Consider the following 15,285-nt stretch of genomic DNA (forward strand, 5'->3'; position numbering starts at 1 on the left):
ATACGACTAACAGGAGGAGGTGGCCCCTCAAATATCCCCATCCTCAATGGTGGAGCAGCCCAGCGAATCAGGGCAAAAGACAAGGCTGAAGCATATGTAACAATCTTCAGTCAAAAGTGCCAAGTGGATGATCCATCTCAGCCTCCTCTTGGGGCCCCCAGCATCACAGATGCCAGTCTTCAGCCATTTTTGTTCACTCCATGTGATTTCAAGAAATGCTGAAGGCACTGGATACTGCAAATGCTATCGGCCCTGACAATATTCCGGCAATAGTACTGAAGACATGTACTCCAGAACTAGCCACGCCCCTAGCCAAGTTGTTCCAATACAGCTACAACACTCATATCTACTCAACAATGAGGAAAATTGCCCAAGTGTGTCCTGTACACAAAAAGCAGCACAAATCCAATGTGGTCAACCATTGCCCATTAGCCTACTCTCAATCGTCAGCAAAGTGATGGAAACTGTTGTTGACAGTGCTATCAAGCAGCACTTACTCAGCAATAACCTACTCATTGACACTCAGTTTGGGTTCCGCCAGGGCCACTGAACTCCTGACCTCATTACAGCCTTGGTCAAACATGGACGTAAGAGCTGAACTCCAGAGGTGAGGTGACAGTGACTGCCCTTGACATCAAGGCAGCATTTGACCAAGTGTGGCATCAAGGAGCCCTAGCAAAACTGGAGACATACGAAGCACAAAGGAAGATGGTGTGGTTGTTGAAGATCAATCATCTCAGTCCCAGGGCGTCACTGCAGGAGTTCCTCAGGGTAGTGTCCTAGGCCCAACCATCTTCAGCTGCTTCATCAATGTCCGTTCTTCCATCATAAGGTCAGAAATGGGGATGTTTGTTGATGATTGCACAATGTTCAGCACCATTCGCTACTCCTCAGATACTGAAGCAGTCCATGTCCAAATGCAGCTAGACCTGGACAATATTTAGGCTTGGGCTGATAAGTGGCAAGTAACATTCATGCCAAACAAGTGCCATGGAATGACCATCTCCAACAAGGGAGAATTTAACCATCTCCCCATGACATTCAATGGCATCCCCATTGCTGAATCCCCCACTATCAACATCCTGGAGGTTACCACTAACCAGAAACTGAACTGGACTAGCCATATAAATACTCTGGATACAAGAGCAGGTCAAAGGCCGGAAATTGTGCAGAGAATAACTCACCTTCTGAATCCCCAAAGCCTGTCCACCATCTACAATGCACAAGTCAGGAGTGTGACAGAATACTCTCCACTTGTCTGGATGTGTGTGGCTCCACCAACATTCAAGAACCATCCAGGACAAAGCAGCCCGCTTGATTGGCACCCCATCCACCACCTTCAACATTCAATCCTCCAGCACCAATGCACAGTGGCAGCAGTGTGTACCATCTACAAGATGCACTGCAGAAACTCACCAAGTCTCCTTCCACAGCATCTTCCAAACCCGTGACCTCTACCACCTAGAAGGACAAGGGCAGCAGATGCATGGGAACACCGCCACCTGCAAGTTCCCCTCCAAGCCCCTCACCATCCTGACTTGGAAATATATCGCCGTTCCTTCACTGTCACTGGGTAAAAATTCTAGAACTCCCTCCCTAACAGCTCTGTGGGTGTTCGTACACCACATGGACTACAGCAGTTCAAGAAAGCAGCTCCATCACCACCTCCTCAAGGGCAACTAGGGATAGGAAATAAAAGCTGGCTTAGCCAGCAACGCCCATATTCCCATGAACGAATAAAAAAATTCTACCTCAATGTCTTTACAAATATGTGTCAATTGTGGCCAGTGGGTAGTGACTTGAGCAGAACTTTTAGGATGGTGGGCGGGCACGATCAGTGGGCCCAGGATCGGCTGCGGAACGGACCGCCGATCACGATCGCCCCCTGACCGCGAGTTCATGCTGACTGGCTGATTGTCTGCCAGCCAGCGTGAAACACGTGCTGAGAAGCTCAGCGCTGCCGGGGTGGGGGCGGGAAGAGGGCGGGCGCTGGCGTCAACGTGAGCACGGGCCAGCACGAGAGAAAGCCCCCTGAAGGCAGAGAGCTGCCTCATGGGGGCTGCAGAACCGAAAATCCTCAACTAAAGTTTTGAAAAGCAGAAAAAAAAAATGTCCAAGCATCCCAATCAGGCACCTGAAAATATACATGATGAAAATGCTGTCCACCAATTTTTATTTTTATTTTATTTCATCATGGAAACCTCATCCCACCCTTGGATGAGGTTTCATGAAAAATGTAAAGGCCGCCTGGCCAATTCACCTGTCTGCCAACCATAAAATTAAAGACAATCGCACCGTTAATGACCTTAATTGGCTACTAAATTGTCAGTGGGTGCGCTCCCGACTTTTGCGCCCCCCCCCCGCCATCCGAAATATCGTGCGAGCACAGGATGACGTCAGGACGCTCGCCCGACGTCATCTCGTGCGATTTCAAGCCGGATCAGGTCGGGCGCACACCGGCCCAATCAGGATAAAATTCTGCCCCTTGAGTCAGAAGAGCATGGGTTCCAATTCAACTCAAGAGATTTGAATATCTAATTAGGCTGACACTCTCCGTGCAGGACTGAGGGAGTGCCACACTGTCAGAGGCATTATATTTGGATGAGCCATTAGCCCCTATCTCCCCTCTCTGGTGGATGTAAAAGATTCCATAGCACTATTTGAAGAAAGGCAGTCAAATCTCCCATGTGTCCTGGTCAAGCATCCCTCAACCAACATCACTAAAACAGATTATTTGATCATTATCATATTGCTGGTTGTGGTAGCTTGCTGTACATGAATTGGCTGTCGTGTTTCCTACACATTTTACACTGTGGTTGGTTAGGATATCGAATGGGCTATCTGAGACTGCTGGAGGAAGAATCAACCTTGGCTTTCAAAAGGGAATTCGGTTAAGTGTCTAAAAAGAAAAGATTTGCAGAGCTAGTGAAAGGGCTGGAAAGTGGGACTCACTGCCTTGCTCTTGCAAAGAATTGGCATGGACACAACAGGTCAAATGGCCTCCTTCTGTGCTACAACCATGCTGTGATCCTATCATACAACAGCATCCACACTCCAAAAGTACTTCACTGGCAGTAAAGTGCTTTGGGATATCCTGAGGTCATGAAAGGTTTTATCCAAATTTTGTTTTATTTAAATAATATTACTCTTGGGAAGAAATTGCCCACGCGCATGCATACGTACACACACACACACACACGACAGATTAACTTACTGGTTGAACTCAACTTATGAAGTTATTTCAACAGAAACTACAATGACCTCAAAGACCCTTGGGTATGGTAGCACATTGGTTATGTTATTGGACTCATAATGCAGAGGCTTGAACTTATGATTCAGAGTCATGACTTCAAATTCCACCATGGTAGCTGAAGAATTTAAATTAAATAAATCTGGAATTTAAAAAAAGTTAGTATCAGCAATAGTAAGAATGAAGCTACTGATTCGTTGTAAAAACCCACCACTCATGTCCTTTAAGGAAGGAAGTCTTCCATTTTACATGACCTGATTTATTTACCTGACTCCAAAACAACAGCAATGTGGGTGACTTTTAACTGCCCTTTGAAATGGGCGAGCAAGACACTCAAGTTGCATTCAAGAAGGTGACTCACTTCCACCTTGCAGGGCAATTTGGGATGGACAATAAATGCTGCCCTTGTCAGTCATGCCTATACACCATGAATGAATGAAAAAAATTAAGGCTGGAGAGACTCAGTGCCCATATAAGCCATCCTTTTACTACACATGACTGTGGAGCACCTCACCTGCTTCAGATGTTTGGAAATGTATCCACTCAGTGAACTCAGAACGCCCGACTTCATTACTACAGCTAAGTCGGACACTGCAGGATGTGAATGGGCTCAGACCTCTGATTGTGTGCCTGTATGGTGGAACAGGAAATGTCTCCTCAAAAGATATGTTGTAATTTGAAGTAACATTCACCTTGTTGGGATCAAAAACCTAGAGAGGCAGATAGACACACACACATACACAATTTGTTAAATTACAGCCAAATGACAGAATATCCACAGCCAACTTTATTATAAAGGAACAGAAGGTTCCTTATGCATATAGAAGCCCTCCAGTACCAGCACCCCAATCACCGACACAGTCTCACACTCCAGTACCAGCACCTCCATCACAAACACTGTGTCACACTCCAGTACCTGCACCTCCATCACAAACACTGTGTCACACTCCAGTACCAGCACCTCCATCACAAACACTGTGACACACTCCAGTACCTGCACCTCCATCACAAACACTGTGACACACTCCAGTACCTGCACCTCCATCACAAACACTGTGACACACTCCAGTACCAGCACCTCCATCACAAACACTGTGACACACTCCAGTACCAGCACCTCCATCACAAACACTGTGTCACACTCCAGTACCTGCACCTCCATCACAAACACTGTGACACACTCCAGTACCTGCATCTCCATCACAAACACTGTGTCACACTCCAGTACCAGCACCTCCATGACGAACACTGTGACACACTCCAGTACCTGCACCTCCATCACAAACACTGTGACACACTCCAGTACCTGCACCTCCATCACAAACACTGTGACACACTCCAGTACCTGCATCTCCATCACAAACACTGTGTCACACTCCAGTACCAGCACCTCCATGACGAACACTGTGACACACTCCAGTACCTGCACCTCCATCACAAACACTGTGACACACTCCAGTACCTGCACCTCCATCACAAACACTGTGTCACACTCCAGTACCCGCACCTCCATCACGAACACTATGTCACACTCCAGTACCCGCACCTCCATCACAAACACTGTGTCACAATCCAGTACCCGCACCTCCATCACAAACACTGTGTCACACTCCAGTACCTGCACCTCCATCACAAACACTGTGTCACACTCCAGTACCTGCACCTCCATCACAAACACTGTGTCACACTCCAGTACCCGCACCTCCATCACCAACACAGTCTCACACTCCAGTACCAGTTCCTCCATCACCAGCACTGTCTCACACTCCAGTACCAGTTCCTCCATAACCAACACTGTCACACATTCCAGGACCTGTTCCTCCATCACCAACACTGTTGCTTGCTCCAGTACCAGCAGATCCATTACCAACACTGTGTCACACTCCAGTAATAGCACTTCTTCCAGCAACACTGTCTCATACTCCAGTGCCAGTCCCTCCATCAACAACACTGTCTCACTCTCCAGTACGAGTTCCTCCAGCATCAACACTGTCTCACTCTCCAGCACCAGTTCCTCCATCATCAACACTGTCTCACACTCTAGTACCAACACCTCCATCACCAGCACTGTCTCAAATTCTAGTACCAACATCTCCAGCGGCAACACTGTCTCGCACTGCTGTACCAGTTCCTCGATCACCAACACTGTCTTACACTCCAGTACCAGCTCCTCCATCACCAACAGTAGCTCACACTCCAGCACCAGTTGCACCATCACCAACACTGCCTCACACTCCAGTGCCAGTTTCTCCATCAGGAACACTGTCTCATTGTCTAGTACTAGCACCTCCATCAGCAACACTGTCTCACACTCCAATTCCCATTCCCCCATCACCAACACTGTCTCACAGTCCAGTCCAGCACCTCCATCACCAACACTGTCTCACACTCCAGTAACAGTTCCACCATCACGGAAACTGTGTCACACTCCAATACCAGTTCCTCTATCACCAACACAGTCTCATAATCTAGTACCAGCCTCTCCATCACCAGCACTGTCTCCAACTCCAGTACCAACACTCCATCACTCACACTGTCTCTAACACCTGTACCAACACCGCTACCAGCAATACTGTCTCACACTCCAGTGCCAGTCCCTCCATCACCAACACTGTCTCAAATTCCAGTACCAGTTCCTCCATCACCAACTGTCACACACTCTGGCTTCAGCACTTCCATCACCAACACTGTCTCACACTCCAGTACCAGTCCCTCCATCACCAACACTGTCTCACACTCCAGTAACAGTTCCACCATCACGGAAACTGTGTCACACTCCAATACCAGTTCCTCTATCACCAACACAGTCTCATAATCTAGTACCAGCCTCTCCATCACCAGCACTGTCTCCAACTCCAGTACCAACACTCCATCACTCACACTGTCTCTAACACCTGTACCAACACCGCTACCAGCAATACTGTCTCACACTCCAGTGCCAGTCCCTCCATCACCAACACTGTCTCAAATTCCAGTACCAGTTCCTCCATCACCAACTGTCACACACTCTGGCTTCAGCACTTCCATCACCAACACTGTCTCACACTCCAGTACCAGTCCCTCCATCACCAACACTGTCTCACACTCCAGTACCAGTTTCTCCATCACCAACACTGTCTCAAATTCCAGTACCAGTTCCTCCATCACCAACTGTCACACACTCTGGCTTCAGCACTTCCATCACCAACACTGTCTCACACTCCAGTACCAGTCCCTCCATCACCAACACTGTCTCACACTCCAGTACCAGTTTCTCCATCAACAACACTGTCTCACACTCCAGTACCAGTCCCTCCATCACCAGCACTGTCTCACACTCCAGTGCCAGTCCCTCCATCAACAACACTGTCTCACACTCCAGTGCCAGTCCCTCCATCACCAACACTGTCTCACACTCCAGCTTCAGCACTTCCGTCACCAACACTGTCTCACACTCCAGTACCAGTTCCTCCATCACCAACACTGTCTCACACTCCAATACCATTTCCTCCATCACCAACACTGTCTCACACTCCAGTACCAGTTCCTCCATCACCAACACTGTCTCACACTCCAGTACCAGTTCCTCCATCACCAACACTGTCTCACACTCCAATACCAGTTCCTCCATCACCAACACTGTCTCACACTCCAGTACCAGTTCCTCCATCACCAACACTGTCTCACATTCCAGTACCAGTTCCTCCATCACCAACACTGTCTCACACTCCAGTACCAGTTCCTCCATCACCAACACTGTCTCACACTCCAGCTTCAGCACTTCCATCACCAACACTGTCTCACGCTCCAGTACCAGCTCCTCAATGCAGTTTCTTCTGCTTAATGCTCATGCAAAGCACATTGTCGCACTTCGCTAAGTTAAAGGAGCTATATACATGCAAGCTGTTGTTGCTATTGTTGATAGGTACAACATCCTCAGCTCCCACATGCACAGGAACTGAAGCAAATAAACTTATGGGCTATGCAGTTCGAGATGGAAGATGTGTGAATCTTTGACTTAGTTTTTATTGTTGTCCTTCAATTATTAACAAATATCACTAAGCTACCTACAAACATGAAATGGTTCAATTCATTGGCTCACTTTGGGCTCATTAAACTGATTCCCAAATATCATCTCCTGAGGTAGTTACTGAAAGCAAAAGTTACGTAGAAGAAAATAGTTTATTTAATCCTTTAATTGAAGAAGAAAACCAGAAAAGCATTTACAGTAACCTGGTCTAATCCACCCTGGACAGTTGCTTTCCACAGATAGTATTTCCACGGTCCCATCAATAAAGGACCCAGTAAATTCCATGCACCATTTGAGCTGCTCTGTGTGCATTTAGCACTACAGTCTTCAACTCCATTCCTTACTATTACTTTCTAAAGGAGACGATCAAAGCTGCATTAATTTAGAAAGCAGCTGATCAGTTTTGGAAGTGAGCGGACCCAGGGGTTACAAACGTAATAACAGCATTACTCTAACAACAACAGTCTCCACAAGAAGAATGCACCATTTGTAGCTAACTAAGGAAATTGCGGGCAGGTATCAAATTGAGGGAAACGGCATACAATTCTGCAAAGATTATTGGTAGGCCAGAAGATTGGGAAAATGTTAGAAACTAGCATAGGATGACTAAAAAAGAAGAGAAATTAGAATTCGAGAGCAAATAAGTAAGAAATATAAAAACAGTGTTTTTCCAAGTATGTTAAAAGGAAGAGAGTAGCTAAAGTAAATGTTGATCCCTTAGAGGGTGAGACTGGGGAATTAATAATAGGAAACAAGAAAATGGCTGAAACTTTGAACAAGTATTTTGTGTCTGTCTTCATGGTAGAAGACAGAGAAAGAATCCCAAGAATAACAGGAAATCAAGAGGCAAAAGGGAGAGGGGAACTTAAAGTAATTTCGATCATTAGAGAAAAATTATTAGGTAAACTAATAGGACTAAAGGCTGACAAGTCCCCTGGATCTGATGGCCTCCATCCTAGCATCTTAAAAGAAATGGCTGCAACCAAAATTCCCTCAATTCCGGAGAGGATGCAGCGGATTGGAAAACCAAAACATTAACACCTCTATTCAGGAAAGGAGGGAGACAGAAGCAGGAAACTATTGGCCATTTAGTTAACATCTGTCATTGGGAAATTGCTGCAGTCCATTATTAAGGAAAGAGTAGTAGGGCATTTAGAAAATCAAATGCAATCAAGCAGATTCAACATGTTTTTATGAAAAGGAAATTGTGTTTGACAAATGTATGCATGTTCTTTAAAGATATAACAAACAGAGTCGATAAAGGGGAACCAGTAGATGTAGAGTGTTTGGATTTCCAAAAGGCATTCGATATGGTGCCACATAAAAGGTTACTACACAAAAGAAGTGCTTATGGTGTTGGGGGTAAAATATTAGCCAGGATAGAGGATTGGCTAACTAACAGGAAACAGAGAGTTGGGATAAATGGGTTATTTTCAGGTTGGCAAACTATAACAAGTGGAGTGCCACAGGGATCAATGCGAGAGCCCCAACTATTTGTAATCTATATTAATGACTTGGATGAAGGGAATGAGTGCATTGCAGCCAAATTTGCTGACGCTACAAAGTGCACAAAATTTGGCTGATAGAGCATATGTGGGAAAATGTGAGGTTGTCAACTTTGGCAGGAAGAACAAAATGCAGAATATTATTTAAATGGAGAAAGACTGCAGAATGCTGCAGTACAGAGGAATCTGGATGCTCTCATACACAAATCACAAAGATTCAGCATGCAGCTACTGCAAGTAATTAGGAAGGCAAATGGAATGTTGGCCCTTATTGCAAAGGTGGATGGTATACAAAAGTGGGAAGTCTTGGTACAATTGTGCAGGGCATTGCTGAGACCACAGCTAAAATAGTGTGTATTGTTTTGGTCTCCTTACTTAAGGAGGGATATACTTTCATTGGTGGCAATTCAGAACGGGTTCACTAGGTTGATTGCTGGTATGAGGGGGTTTGTTTTATGAGGAAAGGTTGAGCAGGTTGGACCTATACTCATTGGAGTTTAGAAAAATGAAAGATGATCTTATTGAAAAATATAATATTCTGTGGGAGCTTGACAGAGTAGATGCTGAGGGTGTGGGATGGACTTAACAGGGTGCTTTAGTCCACACACCCTTGGCTAAAAGGTTTTTAGGTGTCTAATATACATGGAGTTAAGACGAGAAAGTCTGGAGCAGGAGGCTGAGCACTGATGTAGCTGACTGAAGCTCACTGTGCTGTCTGCAGTGATGCTATTTCATCCAGGGTGAGCTGGCTGCTCTAAGCTATATTGTAGGAGAAGGCAGAGTCCAGGAGTTTAAGTGAGAGTGAGGGGAAGTGTGAGAAGGTATGTGATAGAGAATGCAAGAGTGAGTGTGGGAGTGAGAGGGTGTATGCGAGATTGCGAGTGTGTGAGAGGGTAAGGGTGAGTAACAGAGACTGAGGGCAGAATTCTTCTCCAGCGGGATCTTACAGTCCCGCCAAAGTCAATGGACTTTTGAACGGCTTGCCGCATTTTACGGCCCTGCTCCCACCACGATGGGGCGGTAAAATTCCACACCGAGACGGTGACAGAATGAGTGAGTGTGTGTGTGTGTGTGAGTGTGAGAGAGAGTCAGGGTAAGTAAGAGAGAGAGGCTAAGAAAGAGAGCAAGAGAGTGAATGTGAGAATGAGGAAAATATAAAATATGCAGTGGTCCCTCTCATGTCGCTTGGTGACGGGCTACAGAGAAGCCCTGCCTATAACCTGGTGCCTGTGTGGTCTGGCGTGGCATGGAGTGACACCAAGGGCATGGGAGCTACTTATTAAACATTTTGGAAAAGCACTTCTCTGTGAAGGAATTGAAGTCTCACGATCATTCCAAAGTTGATGGACAGAGACCCCAGTTTTGAGGAGGGCATACGGAAGTTTCTAGACTCTAAAACAGATACCTGGGAGTATATTTACCAGCAATATGTGCTTGGTGCATAAAGTGGGAATTAAATAGAGTGCAGATCTTTTTCTGTTTAGCTTATCACATGAATTCTTAGGCTTGATGGAGCTCCACTTCCAGTTGGATTTATGTCTAAAAATCCAGGTTGGGATCCAGAAGAAGACTCCATTTTCCAACTAACCTCTCCATCTTATGTGTGGAGTCAGAAATTATTAAAGTTTTTAGGAACTTTCAATAACAAAGAACTATAACTTTGATCCAGTTCCCTGTCCTATTTTGATTCGGAGAAAGATGGGAATAGATGAAGACTATTTCCAGCCAGATGACAGACTTTGCCCGAGTAACCATCCACACCTCTTTATGTGAGAAGAATACAAAATTTTCCTCTCCTGAGCTGTAACCTTGTTCAATACAAAAGCCCTCTGTCTGTGACTACAGACCATGTACTAATTGGAATCTGGCAACCCTATGAACCAAGATTTCACAATAGAGGGGCACAAATTTGGAATCAGACCAAACATCCACAGCCCAAACCATTTCACTACAATCTGAGATGTCTAGAGAAAACAAAAATGTGCTGTTAAAAATGTAATCCCAAGAACAATTGATTCAACAGAAAACACAAAATTGGGACCTGAACAAGGGTTTATGTACACACAATTACTTCAGGTTACCTCACAGCCCTGCATTGCTTCAATGGGGAAGGTCCAACCAAATTACAGGCACTTAACTGGCCAGAGATAGGCCTCTCCAGGGAGTAAGGACCCCAGGGCAGAAACCCCACCCGCAGAGAGCTACCAGCCAGTCAGGGGCCGGCAGACCTACATTATACCCAGTGCCACCAAGAGCAGTGGGTGCTGCCAGTAATAAAAGGATATATTAATAGGGTGAGATAAAGTTATGTGGGAAGAACTCATGTGGAGCATAAACCAGTTGAACCGAATGGCCTGTTTCTGTACTGTACATTTTATGTAATTCTATGTACAGACAATGTTAAAGAAGGAATTGGCTTGGTTTCTGACACAATGGGCCTGATTTTAACTCTAGTGGGTGGGGTTGAATGAGTTAAAATCTCATCCAATACGTACAAGGAGAATCTGCACAATCTGATCACCGCTGCGAGAGTGACCGCACTTACTTGAGCTGTACAGGCCTGAAGCTTCGAGAAGCCGTCAAAGGCAACAGTCCAACTGATGCTGACATTGTTGGAAGTCTGGCTGTTGATTCTCAGCTTGGTGGGCTTGGCTGGTGAAACTGAACAAGAAAATTACTCAACAATTGGTGCATGGGGAAGCCACAGCCAAAGAACTCATCAGCTCCAGTGCAGAATCTCGGTTTGAGCTGACAATGCAAAACACTGTAAATAAATCCTGTGGGCAACACTAGCCCAGTCATAGTCTCTCTAGAACAGAGGTTCTGTTCAGTATTCTACATCCAGGCTACATCTGACTATCAGCTTGAGAACAAGAGAATAAGAGAGTGAGTCACACTGCATTTGTTTTTAAATCATGTGACAACTCGCCCTTTAGCATAGCTGTTCCAGGAACCCATCAGTCAGCATGTAGGAGCATGAGATAAGTAACTGTGTGCTCTTAAAGGGACAGCCTTCCCCAAACAATACAATTCTCCTTTAAAAAGGGAAATTCATTACTGGTAGCCAATTAAAACCATGTTAATAACAGTTATAAATTACAAAACAGCAGAGCAAATTTATTACCCTTAAATGCAGACGAGAGGAGAAAGGGGAGCAAGGAGCATGGAAGGGAAGGAAAAGAAGAAGAGGCAGGAATGAAGGAAAAAAGAAGGGAAGGGGAAAAAAGTAAGGAAGTAACGGGGGGAAAACAGAAGGAACGGAAGGGAAGGAAGAGGAGAAGGAAAGGGGGGAAAGAAGGATAGGAAAGGGATGGGGAAGCATGAGGAGAAGGCAAGAAATCAATGAAAGGGAAATGAAAAGAGAAAGGGCGAAGGAAGGAGGGGGGAGAAATGAGAGGGAAAGGAATGCAGGTGAAGGAAGGAAGAAGGTAGAAGAAAGCAAAGAAGGAAAGAACAGATGAGATAAGGGGGTTGAAGGAAAAAATGAAAGAGAAGAAAGGGGGCGAAGGGGATGGGTAAGAGTGTAAGAGAGGAGAAACAGAAAGAGAAAAAGGATGAAAAAATACCACTTGCATTTATATAGCACTTTTAACATTGTAAGACATCTCAAAGTGCTTCATGAGAATGATTATCAAACAAATTTTAACACTGAGCCACTTAAGGGGATATTAGGAGAGATGACAAAATCCTTGGCCAAAAAGGTAGGTTTGTTTTAAGGGGCATCTTAAAGGAGGAAAGTGAGGCAGAAAGGCAGAGAGGTGTAGGGAGGGATTTTCAGAGTTTAGGGACTGGGCAACTGAAGGTACAGCCACCCATGGTGAAGCAATTAAAACAGGGGGCCAGGGTTGGAGGAGATTACAGAGATAGGCAGAGGCAAGGGCACAAAGGGAAGTGAACACAAGGATGATAATGTTTCAGTTAAAGTATTGTCAGAATGGGAGCCAATGTAGGTGTTATGACACAGCAGTTGATAAAGGCTGAGTTGTATAAATCCCAGAGGGAAACTTGAACAACTGTCATAACCTATATTGTCAATTGGTATATTTGAGATGCAGCTCTGAATTCAGGAATAAGACCACCGAGCCTCAAAAGATTTTCTGTATAAAATTAAATGAAACATTTATTAATTTAACAACAAATTAAACACATACACATGTCTACAAATTATTACCATAATAATTTTCAAACAAATCCCCAAATTAATCATTCCCAGGTAAATCCCAAGGCAACAGTAACCCATAGACGTCAAACAGACGCCAGGCAAAGCACATTTGACCTTATGAATTCAAACTGAGGTTCCTTTCAGTTTGGTTCCTTTACAGACACCATTGAAGGCTTACAGGCTGGTTAGATCTTAAATGCCTCTCACCCACACACACACGCTCCTTTTTGTTTATACCTAGCTTCCCCTTTGAATGTAAATTTTCCATTGTATTATTAGGTTTTTTAATTTTACCTTTCCTAACAATAATCCTTTCATTCCACCAATTTTATTAGTAATATAAACACATTGCTTGGTGTCTCCCAGATAGGTGCAAGATTTTACCCATTCTCTTGAATGGTTTATTCAAAAAATGCAAATTGCACTTTACCTTCTTCTCCTTACATTTATCTAATTGATATATCAAACTGCTATACATCAAAACACCCAGACTAGCTGGCTTTAATCCATTCGGACACACACAGACACACACATAGACACAGACACTACAATTCCAATGTAACAATAATTTCCAATAACGTTATAGATATTAATATCTCTTCATGACAGTGGGTCAGCAAGTACAGGGTCGATGAGTGAATGGGACTTGGTGCATGATTGGATATGGGCAACAGAGCTTTTGATGAGCTCCATTTTACGGAGGTTGCAAAGTGGGCGGCTGACCAGGATGGCATTGGAAAATCGAGTAAAAAACTATCAGAGCATGGATAAGGGTTCCAACAACAGACAGAAGAGAACTGGACGAACTGTGATTGTGAACTTACCTTTGACATTGGCACTAGCTGTCCGGGAAACGGTTACTCCCTTTGAGTTGTGTGCTTCGCAAGTGAAGGTGGTCAGCCTTTTAATTCCTGAGGACAATGATTGCAGAGAGACAAGATGTTACATTCTACAGATTCAAAGCAACCACCTCCCCAACCCAGCTGAAGAGACAAAGAGAAGGAAGAGTTCATGCAGTTTGCTCTTGTATTGGGGACAGAATGAGACATCATAGAGAATCAGTAACGCCTCTAAATTAGCTGGTTTCAGCTGAGACAGAAGTAGGACAATACAATTGGCTTCACAGGAACAGAAGGAGGCCATTCAGCCCCTGGAGCCTGCTCTGCCATTAATTAGATCATGGCTGACCTGACCTCAACTGCATTTAAACCATTTGTCCCATATCTTTTGCTACCTTTGCCACACAAACCTCTATCAATCCCAGTCTTGAAAGCTCCTGTTGAGCCCCAGGATCCACAATCTATTGGGGAGAGTCTCAGATTTCTTTGTGAGAGAGATTGTTTCTGGATTTTGCTCCTAAATGAACTTCTGTCCTTGAGTTAGAGAGGAGGAAATTATCAACTCAAAATCCCTGGATCTAATCGCTGCCCACTGACCTCCTCCCGACGCCCCTTCTGGGAAATGTGTGTCTGCAGAAGTTAGGCAAGAACAAGGGCAGGCTCAAATGTGATGCCTCCACAGTCGGACAGTTTCAGGTCACCAGTGGAAGTAAAAGGCTGCCAAAACTAATGAGTGCCCTAGACTGTGCCATCACCTATCAGAGCAGGAGAGCAGAAAAGAGGAGATGCAAGAACTGAAATTCTGAATGCTGCTTTCTGCATCACCCTTCCCTTCAGCAGTTCAGCAATAAAGGGCCAGTTATAACCCCCATTTTGTGTTAGGTCCTTTGTATATGCAAATCAGGGGCCTTGCACCTGGTTGGTGCACCTGCTGCAAGATTGGTTTGCTCTGAAAGTGTGCTCAGGAAGACAAGGCTTATGTGTGGCCTACCTGGTGGTTATTATTGTATAAGGGTCTGACATAGAAAGATGTGGGACTGGGTACAGTACCGCCTGCACTGTGATGTGAAGGACCACATGACCTGAGTCTAGAGGAAAGCCTAGTACTGGACAGAGACGTGTGTAGAGGCAAGCATGGAGACAGCTCTTAGCTTAGACTTTATACTGTATATATGTATTTAGTTACTAGTAGTTAATAAATGCTTACTGTTAAACTATACAAGATTCAGAACCTCTTCATGAGACCTACTGCACTACACACATCTTACAACTTCTATTATAGGGACTGCTGCACAACCGACATGGTAAGTTTCAAATAGAATTTGGAGCTGGAAGGGCAATGATTATTCGAAATATAAACCATCTGAACATCTCAACTAGATACTGGCCTGTAACTCACTGCCTGATAACAGGCCAAAATACTGACATTTTCTTTTCTGGTTGTCACTTTTTAGAATTCTTTTTGCCCTTGCAATTTCAAGTGCCTCTTCAACTGTCTTATGGTCAGTACATGGGCTCAC

At 44.8% G+C, this 15,285-nt stretch overlaps 1 protein-coding gene across 2 annotated transcripts in view; it reads right to left on the bottom strand.

Moving 5' to 3' along the window:
* tyro3 (TYRO3 protein tyrosine kinase) overlaps positions 1-15,285 on the bottom strand; it is a 98,982-nt gene that overhangs the window by 48,372 nt on the left and 35,325 nt on the right. For both annotated transcript variants that reach the window (XM_078563063.1, XM_078563062.1), the window contains exons 5-7: positions 13,751-13,837; positions 11,310-11,425; positions 3,765-3,960 (exon numbers count right to left, since the gene is read on the bottom strand). In XM_078563063.1, coding sequence (XP_078419189.1) covers positions 3,765-3,960; positions 11,310-11,425; positions 13,751-13,837 — 399 coding nt within the window. The remainder of the gene's footprint in view (positions 1-3,764; positions 3,961-11,309; positions 11,426-13,750; positions 13,838-15,285) is intronic.

This window comes from Cetorhinus maximus, chromosome 18 (assembly GCF_964194155.1).
Source record: "Cetorhinus maximus chromosome 18, sCetMax3.hap1.1, whole genome shotgun sequence".
In the NCBI taxonomy this organism is placed as follows: Eukaryota; Metazoa; Chordata; class Chondrichthyes; order Lamniformes; family Cetorhinidae; genus Cetorhinus; species Cetorhinus maximus.